The sequence below is a fragment of the Perissodus microlepis genome, chromosome 15 (assembly GCF_051167445.1).
Source record: "Perissodus microlepis isolate ML-2025 ecotype Zambia chromosome 15, ASM5116744v1, whole genome shotgun sequence".
Classification (NCBI taxonomy): domain Eukaryota; kingdom Metazoa; phylum Chordata; class Actinopteri; order Cichliformes; family Cichlidae; genus Perissodus; species Perissodus microlepis.
In genome coordinates, this window is record NC_140475.1 from 15786067 (window position 1) to 15801984 (window position 15918).

Sequence of the window (15918 nt, forward strand, 5' to 3'; positions counted from 1 at the left end):
AGCAGGGTAGTACACTATATTACAAACCCCAAAACAGTCACCAGATCTCAGCCCAGTCGGGATGTGCTGGAACGGGAGGTTGGATGATACTATGTCAATGCGGACCAACATTTATGAGGAAAATTTATAACTTTTACACGAATTGCTTTGTTTTCAGCGTTACTATAGTGCAGCACAGTATATATGTGTTTGCTTGTCTCACCAGTGACTCAGAATCTCTGACTAAGAGTTATCACATATCCCCGAATATAGTTCCAAGAAACACAGAAAACTTTAATTTCTCTTCCCCTCCTCCTCAACTGTCACTTTCTGTTTGCCCTTTCTCAGTCTTATCTTTTCCGTTTTCATTTTTCATTCCTCTCACTGTTCATATTCATGCTCAGTAGATGTTTTTTAACATGGTGAAAAATTAAACTACCTTGGTTTCCTTTGTAGTTCTTTTAGGTTTTTTTTAATCTATCTCAGTTCATTTCAGTCCACTTCCACAGCGTGCTGAAAACACACACAACTGCCAAACCAAAGCCAGAATCACTCTCACCTGCACACACACAAAACACACACGTGTGTGTGTGTGTGTATATGTATATATATATATATATATATATATATATATATATAAAAATGTTAAAAATTTAGGCATTGGAAAAACATAAGTCAATTTTCTCCTGCCCAGGAGAAGTAGATAAGCAATAATTTTTCATATTTACTCCCCCCAGAGACTAATTAGTTTCACAACAATGATAAGGTGCATACATTTTTATATCTAAGAATTGTGTTTTACAATAATAATGTACAGTTAAAGGGTATATCTTTAACTTAATTTCTCTTCCCCTCCTCCTCAACTCGTCTAGTCAGAACAATTTTTTTCTCTTTTTAAGGTTAAATTAAGTTTAAATTACAACATATGTTACACTCTTTTTGCCATCTCTTAAAGAAACCCTTAACCATGTTTGATATTATATTACCCACTCTGTGACGATTTCTTGTTTAAGGAAAAGAATTTGTCTGTGATGTCGAGGTCAAGCCCAAGTCTCTTTCTCGTTATGTCTTCCCATAACAAGTCTGTGTGGGGAATGATATTTTAAAGGTTTGTTGCTGTAGTTAATAAAATGTCACAGCCACGGCCATTTGCGAGCAATGACTCCATCAGAAGCCACGAGAAACACACAGCTGACTTGCTGATTTTCACTTCATGTTCTTGATTCAGTCTCAGCATTCACAGTTACCCTTGGAACTGTGAGATTTGAGTCTGCCTGTTGCCACAAAATGCTCTCTATTAAAAGTATCAGTATATGCGATATGGAGGAGGAAGCTTGTTGCTCATATAAATGTAGCAGTAGTTTTCTTCCAATAGTGAATATTTGCTTTTATGGAATAATTCAACTCTTCTGTGGTGGAAATGAATTTTATTCACACAGATTCAACACTGAAGATCACAGCATGCACATACACTGATTTAGATGATCTATAAAAGAGGTTTCAATATAATGTGTGAATTATCTTCTTTTATGAAATGTATTTACACTTCTATATTTTTTCACCTACATGCAGATTATAATCTAGCAGATCTAACAACAGAAAGGTCACAATATCAGTTTTGTCCAGAATCAACTGGACTTGGTCTTCTTAACTTTACATCAATGCTCAGAGTAACAATTCAAAATGTATGAACACTGCAAATGTCTTGAGTCACCCCTCATTTCTTTATGTTTTGCCTCCAGTGAGCCAGACTTTCTTTAATTTTTTACACAGTTTTGAGCAATAGTTCTCCAGGCTTTTTCTTTGGCCACTTTTTCACTCATTTTCATTCATTCCAGTCCTTTTACCTGAACATTTTCAGAAGATTTTAATGATTTGTTTTTAAAACTGACCTTTGAATCATTCAAGCATAAAAAAAAGTAGCTAACTCGGACAACTTTGCAAAGAACTGATTTTAAATGCCATCTTTAGGCACTGTTAATGACTCCCTGTTACAAAACTGCAAAGATAAAACAGTTTGACAGGGCAATAAAAGAAAATATTAAAAAATATCCACTGAGAATTTTCATTCCCAAAGATCTATTAGCTAAATATTTAGCACTCACACAATTTAGCACTGTTATGTGTCTGCACTGTTATGTGTCTGTCAATTTCTTTGAACAAACTGCACAAGTGTAGGATAAAAGATGGACTGTATCTCAAAGTCATGTATTTAAGAAACAGGGGAAAAAAATCTCAGTAAGAGTCTACTGTTCTCCAAAGTCTCATCAGAGGTGATTTAAGTAGAAGTGCTGCTGTCAAGAAGTCACACTTAAGGAACTGAAACACGGACCAAACAGGGAACAAACCAAATGACACAAGAAGTGGACTGAAAATCAGTGGCAGCAGGTCTTATGGAGTAATGAGTCCAAACTTGGAATATTTGATTGGAAATATTGGCAGTATATAAAAAAATGGAGGAGAAAGGTGCATTTCAGTGATGTTGGAATGTTTGCAAAAGTGATGCAATTGTGAACATAGTAAAGTACCATCAAATTTTTAACCACCATGCAGTGCCATTTAAAAAAAAAAAAAAAAAAAAAGCATCTGAACGTCAATCTCTTCATTTTTAACATGACAATGATCTCAAGCAGACTACCGATGCATAAAAGCATACCTGGATAAAAAACACACAGTGAAACACTATCAGTCTTGGATTGGAATCCCCAGAACTCGGACCTCAACATTATTGAAGCAGCATGTGCCTGACAGACGACAGAACATCCAAGGAAGAGCTTTGAATGTCCTTCAAGAAGCCTGGAGAGCTAAGACTTACTTAAAGAAGTTACAAGAAAGCTGTAACGGTGGTCACACCAAATCTTGACTTTCAAGCTCATTTGAAATGTTAAGACTCTGTTTTTGCCTCATATACTGTATTTTCATGCATGCTTGCATGTGTTTCAGAAAATCGCTGCAACTATTTCTTGTTTTCCAAGCAAAATATAAAGAAATAAGGGGTGGCTCAAGACCAGGGGTGTCCTGCAGGTTTTAGACATCAACCTAGGTCAAAACACCTGAATCACATGATTAGTTCGTTACCAGGCCTCTGGAGAACTTCAAGACATGTTGAAGAGGTAATTTAGCCAGTTAAATCAGCTGTGTTCCATCAAGGACACATCTAAAACCTGCAGGACACCGGCCCTTGAGGCCTGGAGTTGGACACCTCTGCTCTAGACCAGGGGTGGGCAACTCCAGGCCTCGAGGGCCGGTGTCCCTGCAGGTTTTAGATGTGTCCTTGAACCAACACAGCTAATTTAAATGGCTAAATTAGCTCCTCAACATGTCCTGAAGTTCTCCAGAGGCCTGGTAACGAACTAATCATGTGATTCAGGTGTGTTGACCCAAGGTGAGATCTAAGACCTGCAGGACACCGGCCCTCGAGGCCTGGAATTGCCCACCCCTGCTCTAGACCTTTGTACATTATTCTTCATTGACAGTTTTCAGAACAAACAAAAAAAGAGAAAAAGAAAAAAAAGTACAATTTGTACATTTATTGGATCCTAATATACCTTACAAGCCTTTTAAGACTAACAGAAAACGAAAAACAGCGTGCCTATTTTTATTTGTACTGTAAACTATGTTTGACAAGTACAGAAGGGAAAATATTTGCTCATACATTATTTTAATCCAGGAATAAATACAAAGAAGAACTCGCAGCTGTTCTTTAACGTGACTGACTTAAGCTATTAACAAATTTTTGCCTTTATCCATCTTCACCTCCTATAGGCCTTCCAGTAGCCTTTTCACTGAACAAATCACACCAGACACACTACAGATGACCCCCAGACTCAGAATACCCACATCTATCAGTCGGTCCTTCACAGTAAGGCGGCTCCACTGCAGTCTAAGGTGAAATAAACATGGCAGTATGAGTGTCATTGCCGCCCCGGTCACGCTCCCTGTCAGACCCATCAACAGGGAGAACCTGGGCACCAGCAAAGCCAGCAAGTATGATGTCATCAACAAGGCGCCGCGGACCACAAGTGCAGGACGAGATACAGCTTGACCTCGGTGTTTGGAGTAAGACGACATGGCAGCATCTGAAGGGATTAAACCAAAGAAGTTGAAAAGATATACAGTGGTAACTGGTAACTGGTTTATATTCACTATCAAAGAAGCTTTTGTTGTTTGGTCTTTCAATTTATGGATCACTGAACAAGTGGGTGTTACTCAACCACAGCCATTAGATATGGTTAGGCAGTTGGTTGGATTACAGTTGGGGTCGCGAAACATCCTACTCTGACTCATTGTTTTCCACCTGCACCTGCATGTTGACTTTAATTACTAAATGACTGGAAACTGTTAGCCATGCATCATTACATCATCATTGAGTAGTGTGATGACTACATCAACTATGAAAGGTTCAGCTATGGTGGCCCATCACCAGTATGTTGACAGTTGGCACGTGTTGTAGGTTACTTTTAGCCTAATTTGTAGGGTTTTCCTTATTAAATTTGACTTACTGTAATTTTTTTTCTTACTTCAAATGGTTACACTAATATCATTAGTGAAACACTCTCTGTTAGTCATGTGTTCAATTGTGGCTGAACGTATTGGAAGTATTTTTAGCTATTCACTGTCTGATCATATTTCTCACAGCATCAAAATGCACTAAGCCTTTAAATACATCTGCTGACACTGTTTAGTCACTGTAACTGCTTCTATTTCCTACAAGGCTGTCACATTGATTTACCAAAACTGCCTTCTTGGGAATCATATTTTTACTTGTTATAGACTCTTTTGACAGTAGGCATTTTGAAGTGCCATTACAAGGTAAACAAAGGTGTATTTACTAACAGCAGCACTGTGTAGTACTGTTTCATTGAGACAATCCAGTGTTCTGGTTTTGTGCATGCTAGCTCACTGGAATGGCTTTGACACTCCAAACAGAACAGACTGTTATTAATTAAATCCACATTTAACCCACTATTATCATACGAAAATGCCCTCTGTTAAATGGCCCCATGTGGGAAGCAAGGTGGACACCAACTACAGACATGGGTGGCTAAAAAGCCATCTCAGCTGGGTGCTCATAAATTGTCTTAGGCAGACTTGGTTTAAAGGGTTTATAGAAACAGGTTGCTATTTTTGACATCTGGGCTAATGTAGTCTTTCGCTCAAGAGTAACCTCACAGCATGAGGTGAAATACGACTGATCTGTATTTACTGGCATTTGAAAGGGTAAGCGTTAAGTTTGAGCTTGTCTTTTATGGGCCAAAATATCTGGAAGAAATCACAGCTTGATAAAGCAACATGTGACCTGCATGTTCTGCAGACTTTACAGTGGATTTATGGTTCCTTGTTAGCTCCCAAGCATGCTTTTTTTTTAATTAAAAAAGGCTAAAATAGGCTAAACTTAAGGACCAACACCCCCACATATATTTGACACTACCTCCTGGTGACAACAGACATCCACAACATGTAAACGTGGGTCTGCAAAGCCCAGTGTGCCACCTGCAGACTATCAGAGCACTACTGCCTTTAATTGCAGTAGCTTATGAACATTTGAACATCTTTTTAATTTCAGTGACCCACTGTTAGTTTTAGTATGTACTGAGACAGCACTAGGGGTTATGTTTGGATTTTCTTTTGGTTTTACCTCTGAGCACACATGTTTGCAGTATTTCAGCAGCAGCATAGAATGGCAGAGGGTAGGACAGTTGGGCTTTAGCCAGCAGGCACAAATTGACTAGAGGTCGTAGGTCAGAGGGTAGATTGTCTGTGATGACCTCACTGGTTTCTGGTCCCCAGGTTAACACCGCCTAATGGAGGAAGGAAACAATCAGCCAGTCTGTTTGTCAACTTATCAGTTATATCAAACCTTAATTGCGAGATACAATTTTTGCTCTGTTTAAACGTGCATGTGTATTAACAGCAAAATAATAAGAATGAAAAGCTTTAAGCAAGGGAAGTGCTACTGCAAACTCATATGCTAATGTTACAAACTTAAAAACCCGCTTTTGACCATCATTTAACTGAAGCTTGTTAGCCTGTGCAATCATATGTTTTCCAAGTTGTCACTAACCATTAGGGAAAACATAGTTTTCATGATGCAAGCTGCTCCATGGGTCCACCCCAGCATGACATTAAACTGCCCCCTGTCTTCCATACTACCCTCTAGAGGAGGGAGGAAGATCTGCGAGGTATAGGAGAAGATGATGACACCGACGGAAACGAGGAAGTCCTCTGGATCCACAGAGAGAGACAGAGAGGACCAAGACCAGCTGCTGGCGCAACTCAAACAGTACAGCATGACCAATAGGCTGTGAGTGAGACAAAATAAAAGCTAATGAGAACTGATTAATTCAAAATTTATCAGCACAGCGATAAACACACACAACAAAGTGGGGCGTAAAAGTCCTAATTACGCCGAGAGGAAGAACAAAGTGATGAACTGCAGAAAAAACCCCCACAACAAATAAAGGCAGAAATTATTAATGGGGTAATAAATTAAACTCTCTGAAGAAGACAGTTTAATCAAAGTCTATCAGCAACATCTTAAACTATTTTAGCCCACTACACAAATGAAAAAAACACTAATAATTGTACCGGATGACACTTTAGAAATGCATTAATTTTAAGAAAGTACATGTAATAGTATGAGAATAATTTAATTTACAGATTTAACATAAATCAATAAACTCTGAATTCAACACACTGTACTGTAGTTTGATACAAATGAGTCATACTAACTGATGTCATCATATCTTATTCATCCAGTCTACCTAATAAAAAAATGGATATATTGATGTTGATATTCAACCAGTTACACCAAAGCACTTTATGATTACATGGTTTTAATTACATGATGAATTAATCTAACCAGCACTGCCAAAGAGTGGAGTGAAAACCCAGGCTTTACAATTTCTTTTTTTCATGAACTGAAAGTCAAAGTGTGTGCTTTAAAAGATCAGACAGCTGTAAGAACCCTGGCAGCTCATAGACGCAACTCTGTGCTTCTTTTCTCATGCAAGACACCTGGTGTTAGAAATAAATCAAACAAGCAGGAACAGCGGTGTGTAGCAGGTGACAGCAGACGACTTAAACAGCAGCAGCTGCACCGCGATCACACGAGCGAGAATGAGAGAGCAATTTAGACAGCTCGCCTTCCTGTCTTGATTTAAAATGATTGGTGAGTTTTTAAGGCGATCAGGTCAGCCAGTACAAATTTGCTGGAGTGTTGGGACAAATGAGTTGCTTCTTTTATTCTGTCACCTGATAAGTATGTGAGCCAGGGAACAGAGGAGGCTGAGAGTGGAAACTGGTCTGAGATCAGTCAGAAGCAGGCAGGGCAGAAGAAACACCAGAGAGACGAGTGAACACACTGATCGAGGAACAGCCACCCAGGACAAACTGTCAAACAACAGGCTTGTAGAGACGAGTAGATAGAGGGTACAGGTCATCAAAAGTTCAATGACCTGAAAGATAGCACAGACGTATATTTTTACTTCATATATTTACTGCATATTGTAGGAAAGTAAATAAATGGCCTTTTTCTGGATATACATATAATATTAGTGCATCTTAAATATTGTTAGATTTTGAGTTATCTAAAAGTTAAGTAGTTTCAGGTTTTTTTCAGTGTAGAATGATGTAATTTCACTATCTTCTAGTGCAACTCAGTTTGAATAAAGATTCTTTTTGAATTCTCTCAAAAGTGACAATATTTTAAGACTCTGCCACAAACTTAGAAGATTGTTTGATTGTTTCATCTGCTTTAAAGAAAAGTTTCGAGTTTATACGTTATATTGCAGAGCAAAAAGAAAAAAAAGGAAAATAAAGGACTGCGTTACAGTTGAAGGCGTGTTACCTGAGCTACATTTACCATCAGACCTCCAACTCCAGACCAATTCGGCCACAGTCCTTTGCAGCAGGCCTCCATAATGTCCTGATAGCTGGTTCGGACCCGGACCTTTGAAACTGACCCAGACCCACCACTGAAATATACCAAAAATATACCAAAAACAACTATTTAACAGAACTAGTAATGGCCTCATTACTTTGTTAAAATGCTTGTGTATTTGGTAAATGTAACAGTTCCCTTAAGTATCCCAATAAAACGAGACACTTAAGGTTACTTTTAGTAACGGGCTCGCAACAGGCACTGTCATATTATATTGATATTGATAACAATGTGAAAGAAACTCTACCTCATTTCTTCTTCATATAAACAGGACACCAGGGTTCTTCCTGTGTGGTTACAGACCCACGCTGAAAGAACCAACAGGACCAGACCCACATAACCTGACTGCACCAGGGCGAAGGGCAAACCCAGCACAAAGATACCCTTTGAGAAAAGAAAAAGTGCATTTAAAAAATGTAGGTTTGCGAATAGTCTAAGAAAAGCTAGAAATGACAGACGAATCAAAAACAGCTTAGATGTTCATGTAAGATCATGTAAGGGTGAAATTTCTGGCTTAATCTGCATGTCGTTACTTCATCTTTGAAGGGAGAAATTTACTCAAAATAAAACAAACTTTGATGGTGGGTTTTGTTTCTGTTTTTCAGTGTATAAATTGTGCATAGTCACACATCACAGATGCACATTTTCAGTGAAAGTTCAGCCCAAAATCAAATTTGCACATTTTAAAGATCATCTTAAATGAAACCGCTCACATCAGGAGTTTTTTTTTTTTTAATGCATGTGAATTCTACCAAGTTAGGTAATTCAGAAATAAACAACCTAGATCGATAAAGTACACTACAACCCAGAGGGTAATTTCTTCTTTGTGTGCACACAAAGCTAAATTATAGAAAGAAAGAAGGTGGGGGAATATCATTATCTTAGAAAATAATCCACCTTGAGATGACTGTTCTCATGAGATGGTACCATAAAAATAAAATTCCATTAAAAAATGTAATTGAAAGGTTTGATATTATTATAAAGAATACATCAGCATTACTGAAATTCATGCAATAATCATCATCATGAGACCCCAAAGACAAGAAATCTTAGTCAAAGTTAGATTAGGATCGTAACTGTGCATACATACGTTAAAATATTTTTTTAAAATGTGGAAATTCACAACTTAAAGTGGAAACTGAAGAGCGAAGGATGGCTGAGGAGAAGAGCGAGAGAAAAGAGATGAAAGGACTCTTCATGGTTGGATGATGAGGAGGCGAGAGAAGAGTTTTGGCTGGATGCCTGGAGAGTCTGAGGATGCAGGAGACCAGCAGGAGCAGAAGGAAGAATAGAGTCGAGCTTTGGCCCATCACCAAGGGAAAATGTAAGTCACTGCCAGAGAGGGAAGATGGAGGAGAGGGAATGGAGGTGAAAGCGTGAGGTGAGGAAAAGAAGAAAAAAAAACAGGGAGACTAGGGTGGAGGAGAAGGACACAGACAGGAGAGAAGGTTGGAAGGAGAGGTGCAGCCTCAGCGCCAGAGAGCATGAGGTTGGATGATGGGAGATCAGAGGAGACAACAAGCTACTTTGATGGAGTTGCTGTGTTTTGAATGTTGGAACACGGAGATATGCAGACTCACTGAGAGAGTTGTGGAAGCACATCACAGAGCAGACATAAGCACACACTGTGGATGCATAAACAGACAGAGACACATTCTCTCTCTTTCAAGTTGCTATTTTGTAACTGGTGACTGTTAGGCATATGCTGATAGAGCTTTGATGTTCAAATGGAGCTGCTGGGGATGAAAGCAGTTTGAGAGGAATCTGACGCTCAAGTATTTGATTTCATCTCCCCGCTGCTCTCACTGCACTTCTGTTTCTCTGTGTTTTTGCCAGCTAATTCCTAATTGGTTACTCTGAGTACAACCAAAAGCAGCTTCCAATCACAAAGGGGTACAATAAAGGAAGAAACAAATCCCTGATTGGCTCGAGAGAAGCTGTAGAAGAAGTTTTACCCCCACCCCCTTTTATTCTGCCACAATATGACAACTCTAGTATCTTCTATTTACCCAGCACTACCTTTATACTCTTTCATATCTTACACAGGAAGCATTGGCAAAACAGTGAGAGTTCTTTGGCATTACATGCTAATAGAATAAAGTTTATTACACATTCACTGCACCATGCCTGGACTTCTGAGTTAGATTTCAGCTCCTGCCCCTCAGGTCATGGCCAGTATTTTATGCATGGACATGCCTAGTTGGCAAAAAGTGACAGAGAAATGTCTCATTTTCTGCCATGGGGGGATTAGATGGTGCTGACACAGGCAGGTTTGACATTTAAATAACTGAAAGTGACATTTTTTTTTTAAAACCAGGAACAAAGAACTGTTCTCAAGTTCAATCAAGCCTGCATTGGAAAAATCAATAAAACAACAAATGGATGTGCCTAATTCATGCATTTGCTGTTTTTCTCTTTTCACTTTATTAGGAACAGGGAGATGCTCATTGAATCCAATGACACGGCATATGCAACTCGATGGATTTAGGCGTGAAGAAGTTGTCAAGATTATCTGTTGACGTTTAAATCAAGCCTTCAAATAAGCAAGAAAGGTGATTTGAAGTGATATGTAATGTCAGATGGTTGTTGGTGTCTGAGTATGGCCCGTCTGGTTTGAGCCGACAAGAAAGAAACAGCAATTTGTAATTCATTTGTTGCAACCAACGTATGCAGAAGAGTGTCTCTGAATCCACAATACATCGAACCTTCAAGCAGGCAGGCTACGGCAGCGGAAGACCACACCATGTGCAAATCCTGTTGGTTGAGAAGATTAAACTGAGGCTAAAATTCACATGGGGCTACAAAATTGGTCATTGGTCTGATGAGTCACAATTTCTATTGTGGCGTTGGTATATATAGAATTGAATACATTGAATATAATTAGAATTTGGTACAAATAACATGGGTGGTTGTATTTTAATGGTGTGGGTAGTACTTTCTTGGCACTCTTAGGCCCTTTAGTAGTTTAAATACTATAGACTACCTGAGTGTTGTTGCTGACCATGTCCATCTCACTATGCAAAGCATGATGGCTGCTTACAGCAGGATAACGCATCATGTTACAAAGCTCAAATCATCTCAAAGTGATGTTTCAGGTTTTTTCTCAGCATGACAATAAGCTCACTGTACTAAAATAGCCCCCACAGTCACCATATCTTAATCCAACAGAGCACCTCAGGGATGTGGTGGAGTGCGAGATTGACATGGATGTGCAGCTGACAAATATGCCGCAACTGCGTGATGCTATCATGTCAGTATTGACTAATGAACTAAAATGCCTGAGGAAAATTTCCAGCAGCTGAAGACAAAAGGGGGTCAAATCTAGCACTAGCAAGGTGTACCTAATAAAGTGACTGGTGAATATATGTATTATTATATTATCATATATTTCTTTAGCAAAGACTTATGAGTTGGTAAGTTCACTAGTTTAAGATGGCTTGATGTTCATATTTTTTAGTTATGGTTCTATTTAGAGTAAATCACGATATATCTAGACTGAAAAACATATTCTGATTTATAGAGTATCTATATTGTAACTGAAAAGTCACATGAGCGTGTAGTGTTGCTCAGTGAGATCGTTGTCATGTTGTAGACTGAAGTTTATAGAGTGTCTGCATACGATTAGCCTATTCATCCGTAAACAATCAGCTATAGTCGTTATTTTTGATTTATCATTTCACTGATCGTTTAAAACTTGAAATGTAAAAATCTGACGCAATTAGTTCATTAAGAGCATTTTTTTTAAACGGGGCGAATGAAAAACAGACATTCAGTTTGTAGCATCCCAATAAGTTTTTAGTCTAAGCAAAGCAAAAGAATAAAGGAACAGATCCTCCTTTTCTCAACAATCTTTCCATAACAGAACGAGTACATTTATTCCCCTCTGGCTTCTGTTTAGATCAGAAAATCACGACGACTTAAATTTTTCAGTGTGGCTTAAAGTAAAATATCACTTGTAAACAGAAAGCGTGTCAGTCGCAGCCATTCTTATTCTCAATAACATAAGGTCCATATCTCTAATTCGAAACAAAGACACACAAACTGGAGCTGCCTCATTAACAATCAGATTGGAAATCAAACTGAGTTTCATTATTCCCATGTCAGGAGCCTTGAGAGCTGGAGCTGGTTTTTGCATTTTGGCAGCAAATTTACTTTCTAATAAAAACTTTATTAAGCTGGCAGACAGTCAATTATATTGGCATCAATAAATCACCACAGGAAAGTACATATTTTCTTTTTAGCCATGATAGGAGATAAAAGTGCTGTTCTTTTCCCATTATTTAGACATTTGTTAGCCAAACATCAGATCTGTGATTAATGCCCTAATATTTCTTTACACACCACAGATATCCTTTGTCTTTGATCGCTGCCATGTGATTGTTCGTCGCTGTTCGATATTTTAGTATCCAGTGAATATTAAACCATAACCTGACCGTCTGTAACCTCAAGTGAAAGCATTACTGAGCAGTTCATTTAGTCAAGGTCGCTGATTGAGACAGAGGGCTGCAGGTAATGAACAACCTATAAAACATTAACCAATCCAACAACCCTGGAAAGTGTTTGTGCTGAGGTAAAAACACGCTACAGGAAAAGTATTCAGATCACACTGGGGTTTGGAGCTAAAATAAATAGCTGGGAGCATTTAAAAAGCCATAGCTTTAAATAAGCAATTTTAATCAGTAATACAGTATATATCACAAGCTGAATTTTCACTGGAGACCAGGATTCTGTGGCTTGCTTGGCACAGAAACCGAGTCTCTAAGGAAAACTGGAATTAAAAAAAATCTGGCACTCAGATATAGACTGCCGTCAACAAACCAAGCACATAAAATACTTCTCTACTAAAAATCATGTGCTAGAATATGTGTTATGTGCTTATACAACGGGGTTAACGGTAAGACTTTTGAGCAATCGAACACAAAAGCATCTGATGCAAATTTACCTCCGCTCCCGAAGGAACGTGTTTGCATCTTAATTAGTCAGCATTTATCTGCATATGACTGTGTATGGATGTATACACAGTATTCATATCCTAATGTCATAGAGCATTCTCTATGGCTCCGGTGACACTGTTCAATTACACCAGAGTTATTCAGTTAAAACACACGTGCACACACACACGCATTTACATGAATGCAGTGGTTGAATAGAGCCCAGCATTTAGAGCAAGAGAAGCTATTAGCATTACTGCCACGAGGACACGCTGTGACCGGGGAACTGTCATTTTTTTAAAAACGATTTTATTCACACTTAATTTAATTATCAAGGCTCGCGAGTGCCTGACAAACAGCCTGCAAGACAAAAGAAAGCATTGTTCAGTAATATAAAAACACAAAAGGAGTAAATGAAATAGGCTGCTTCATGCTTTTTGAATGACGTGTGCAGCTTAACACCTTCACAGTTGGCATTTCGAGTTGTCATTTGTCAGAGGAAAAATAGATGTGGTGCATTTTCAGCTGCACTTAACAAAAGATGTGTTATCAGAAGACAAACATGAGGGCTTTCTTTAAAGTCCTGTTTGAATGCTGCCGCTTTAAACGCTGAAACACTGACTCAAAATTCTGAATTGAGTAAAAGCACTCAATAACTGGATTAAATAACTTTGACTAATGTCTTTTCATAACTGGATAAGTCATACTAGCAACATGCTGAGTTATTGCATTCATTTGGCAGGGAACAAATCAAGGATTGTGCGTCTGTAGCTGTAGGAAAGGTTGATCGGCATGATACAGGTGCATGAAAGTTATAAAAGTGGAAGTCTGAAAAATGTGCTGCATTGTAACAACCTAAATTATGTGCCTCTGGCAGAAAATAAGCTTAAATGTAAGACAAATATCTGTATTGCTGCTCTACTGTTTTTTTTTTAATCACTTACATGAGGTATGGCATCATGAACTTCTAAAGCAGGGCATAAGAACTGTTATATTTTCTTTTAGGGAAAGCATTTTAACCATGCATGTGTGTATTAGTGTACCTGTATAGCATTGGTGATGTTCCAGCCGGCCTCCCAGGCTGTGATGGTGGGAGAGGGGTTCAGACCCAGGGTGCAGGTTTCGGGGCTCTGAACCGAAGTAACCAAACTCATGCTCCCACTCTGTTTTTCAAGGCGTGTACAGAGCTGAGACGTCCCTTCTACGGGTTTCTCCCCCTCTTGATTCTTCTCTACATCTCCTGAAACTCTCCATTTTACCACTTTCCCTCTAGGAAGCCCAGATGGTCTGATGGACTTCTTCTTGTTCCCCCGGTTCTGGCTGGAACCTTGATTCTCCCAACTCTCGCTTCCCATCTTTTCACCTTGCATCTCAGATAATCTTTTTTCTTTTTCATAGCTTCTGGTATTTTCCAACCAAAAGGGCTCTTCAGTAGAGACAGCGGAAGTTATGGTGAAGGTCTTGGTTCCAGTGGAGATTACAGTAGCCCTTGTTTCTTTAAAGGCTGGGCTTTCCCATCCTAAGGGGCTGGTGGCTCCATTATGAGCTGCTATAGAGGGCTCATCTTTGCGTCTGTCTTCTCTTGATGACGGTCTGCCGTTTATTCTGTCATCAAAATGTGGATTAATATTGCTTGTGATGTTGTTAAAGGCTGATCTGTTGTCCTCACAGTAACTTCGGTTTAACTCATCACTCTGGGTCAAAACCAGCATCTCTTCATCTCCTTGAAAGAACCTGTAAATCAAAACCTCCTTTGAGAGCTCATGATTCCTCCCCCATCTTTCATTTTACAAAGAACTTCTAAATAATTTTTACTCCTCCAGAGGTTCCACACATATTCAGACAGATAACAAAATAGGAAAAATATCAAGAAGTATGAAAATAAATCTCAAACCCTCAATAAAGTTATATCAGTTGTGAGAAAATGAATCTATAAAAGTTCACGAAAGTTATGTTATTATATGTATAACATTACTGTAAAAATATTGTTCATTTTTAAAGTGAATTTATAAATTAATATATCTCATGATGTCACTAACCTTGTTGTTCGGTCCAGGTGCAGCCTCGACATAGCCCATCCCCACAGAGACCCAGCAGCACTCCAGGGCTGCTCAGGCCCACGAGCCCAGTGAAGAGAGCCCATCTTCAGCCTTCGTGTCTGCAGAGTAAGCCTCTCTGTCTTTGGAGGTCTTAGCCTCCGGGGGAGCTTAACTCACACTGGACACATAAACAAGCCCAAACAAAAATTCTCACCCAAACACACACAAATACAGGAGTAACATATTCACTCAAATTAGCACATCTGTGTAAGTACTCACAGTCACAGGTGTGTGAATTGACTGACAGGTTGATGAGCTGTAACATTATAATATGCCAGTGCTTTCAGCAGGGAAGAAGTAAACAGCTCTAATAGCCCTGAGTACACTCAGGGAGTGGAGGCCATTGTAAACAAGTAAACAAGAAACACCCTGAAGTCCCGTAGACAATCCTACACCACTACATTTACATTTATCTTACTGCTGCCAAACAGCAGTAAGATAAAGTAATTTATTCTATCCTAATTTATCATTTATGTTTATAACAGACCAGAGCACTTTATACTGTAGTACACTTCAGTACACACCCTATAAGTAACAGCCCTATATGTCCCTTATATTTGGTAAAATATAACATCTTTATATTTGTTTTTAAACCGTTTTGTATTTGAAAATTGCTTTAATTCCACCCTTAGTCTAATCCTTCTTTTTACCCAACATACGGAGGAACCAAAACCTCTAATTACCAAATATTGTGCATCTTTAACTTTAATGTGCAGGTCATATGTATGTATCAGCGTCTCTGATTGTTTCAACAGATGGAGCTTTGTGTAGTTTCACATCTCACTTCATTCTTTAAACTACAAGCAGTTGTTTTTTTTAACTTAAAACTTTTTTTTGTCAACAAATAAATAAAATTGTAAAATAAACTGATAACAGTGCATGGCTTTCCCTTATCTAAAGTCTCTCCAGTTTATCTGTGATTTAATGTTGTTTTGCCCCAGAGTGTGGTAAGTTCTATGGGGCAGCA

General features: G+C 38.7%; 1 protein-coding gene across 1 annotated transcript; it reads right to left on the reverse strand.

The window, feature by feature from the left end:
• Nucleotides 1-3257: 3257 nt before the first annotated feature.
• On the reverse strand, nucleotides 3258-15063 carry LOC146371957 (vesicular inhibitory amino acid transporter-like). The gene is made up of 8 exons (XM_084953481.1): nucleotides 14892-15063; nucleotides 13896-14586; nucleotides 8169-8305; nucleotides 7829-7955; nucleotides 7234-7436; nucleotides 6044-6281; nucleotides 5618-5780; nucleotides 3258-4058 (listed from the first exon to the last, which is right to left on the reverse strand). The coding sequence occupies exons 1-8, from the start codon at nucleotides 14993-14995 to the stop codon at nucleotides 3739-3741; spliced, it is 1983 nt and encodes a 660-aa protein (XP_084809607.1). The 5' UTR covers nucleotides 14996-15063; the 3' UTR covers nucleotides 3258-3738.
• Nucleotides 15064-15918: the final 855 nt, after the last annotated feature.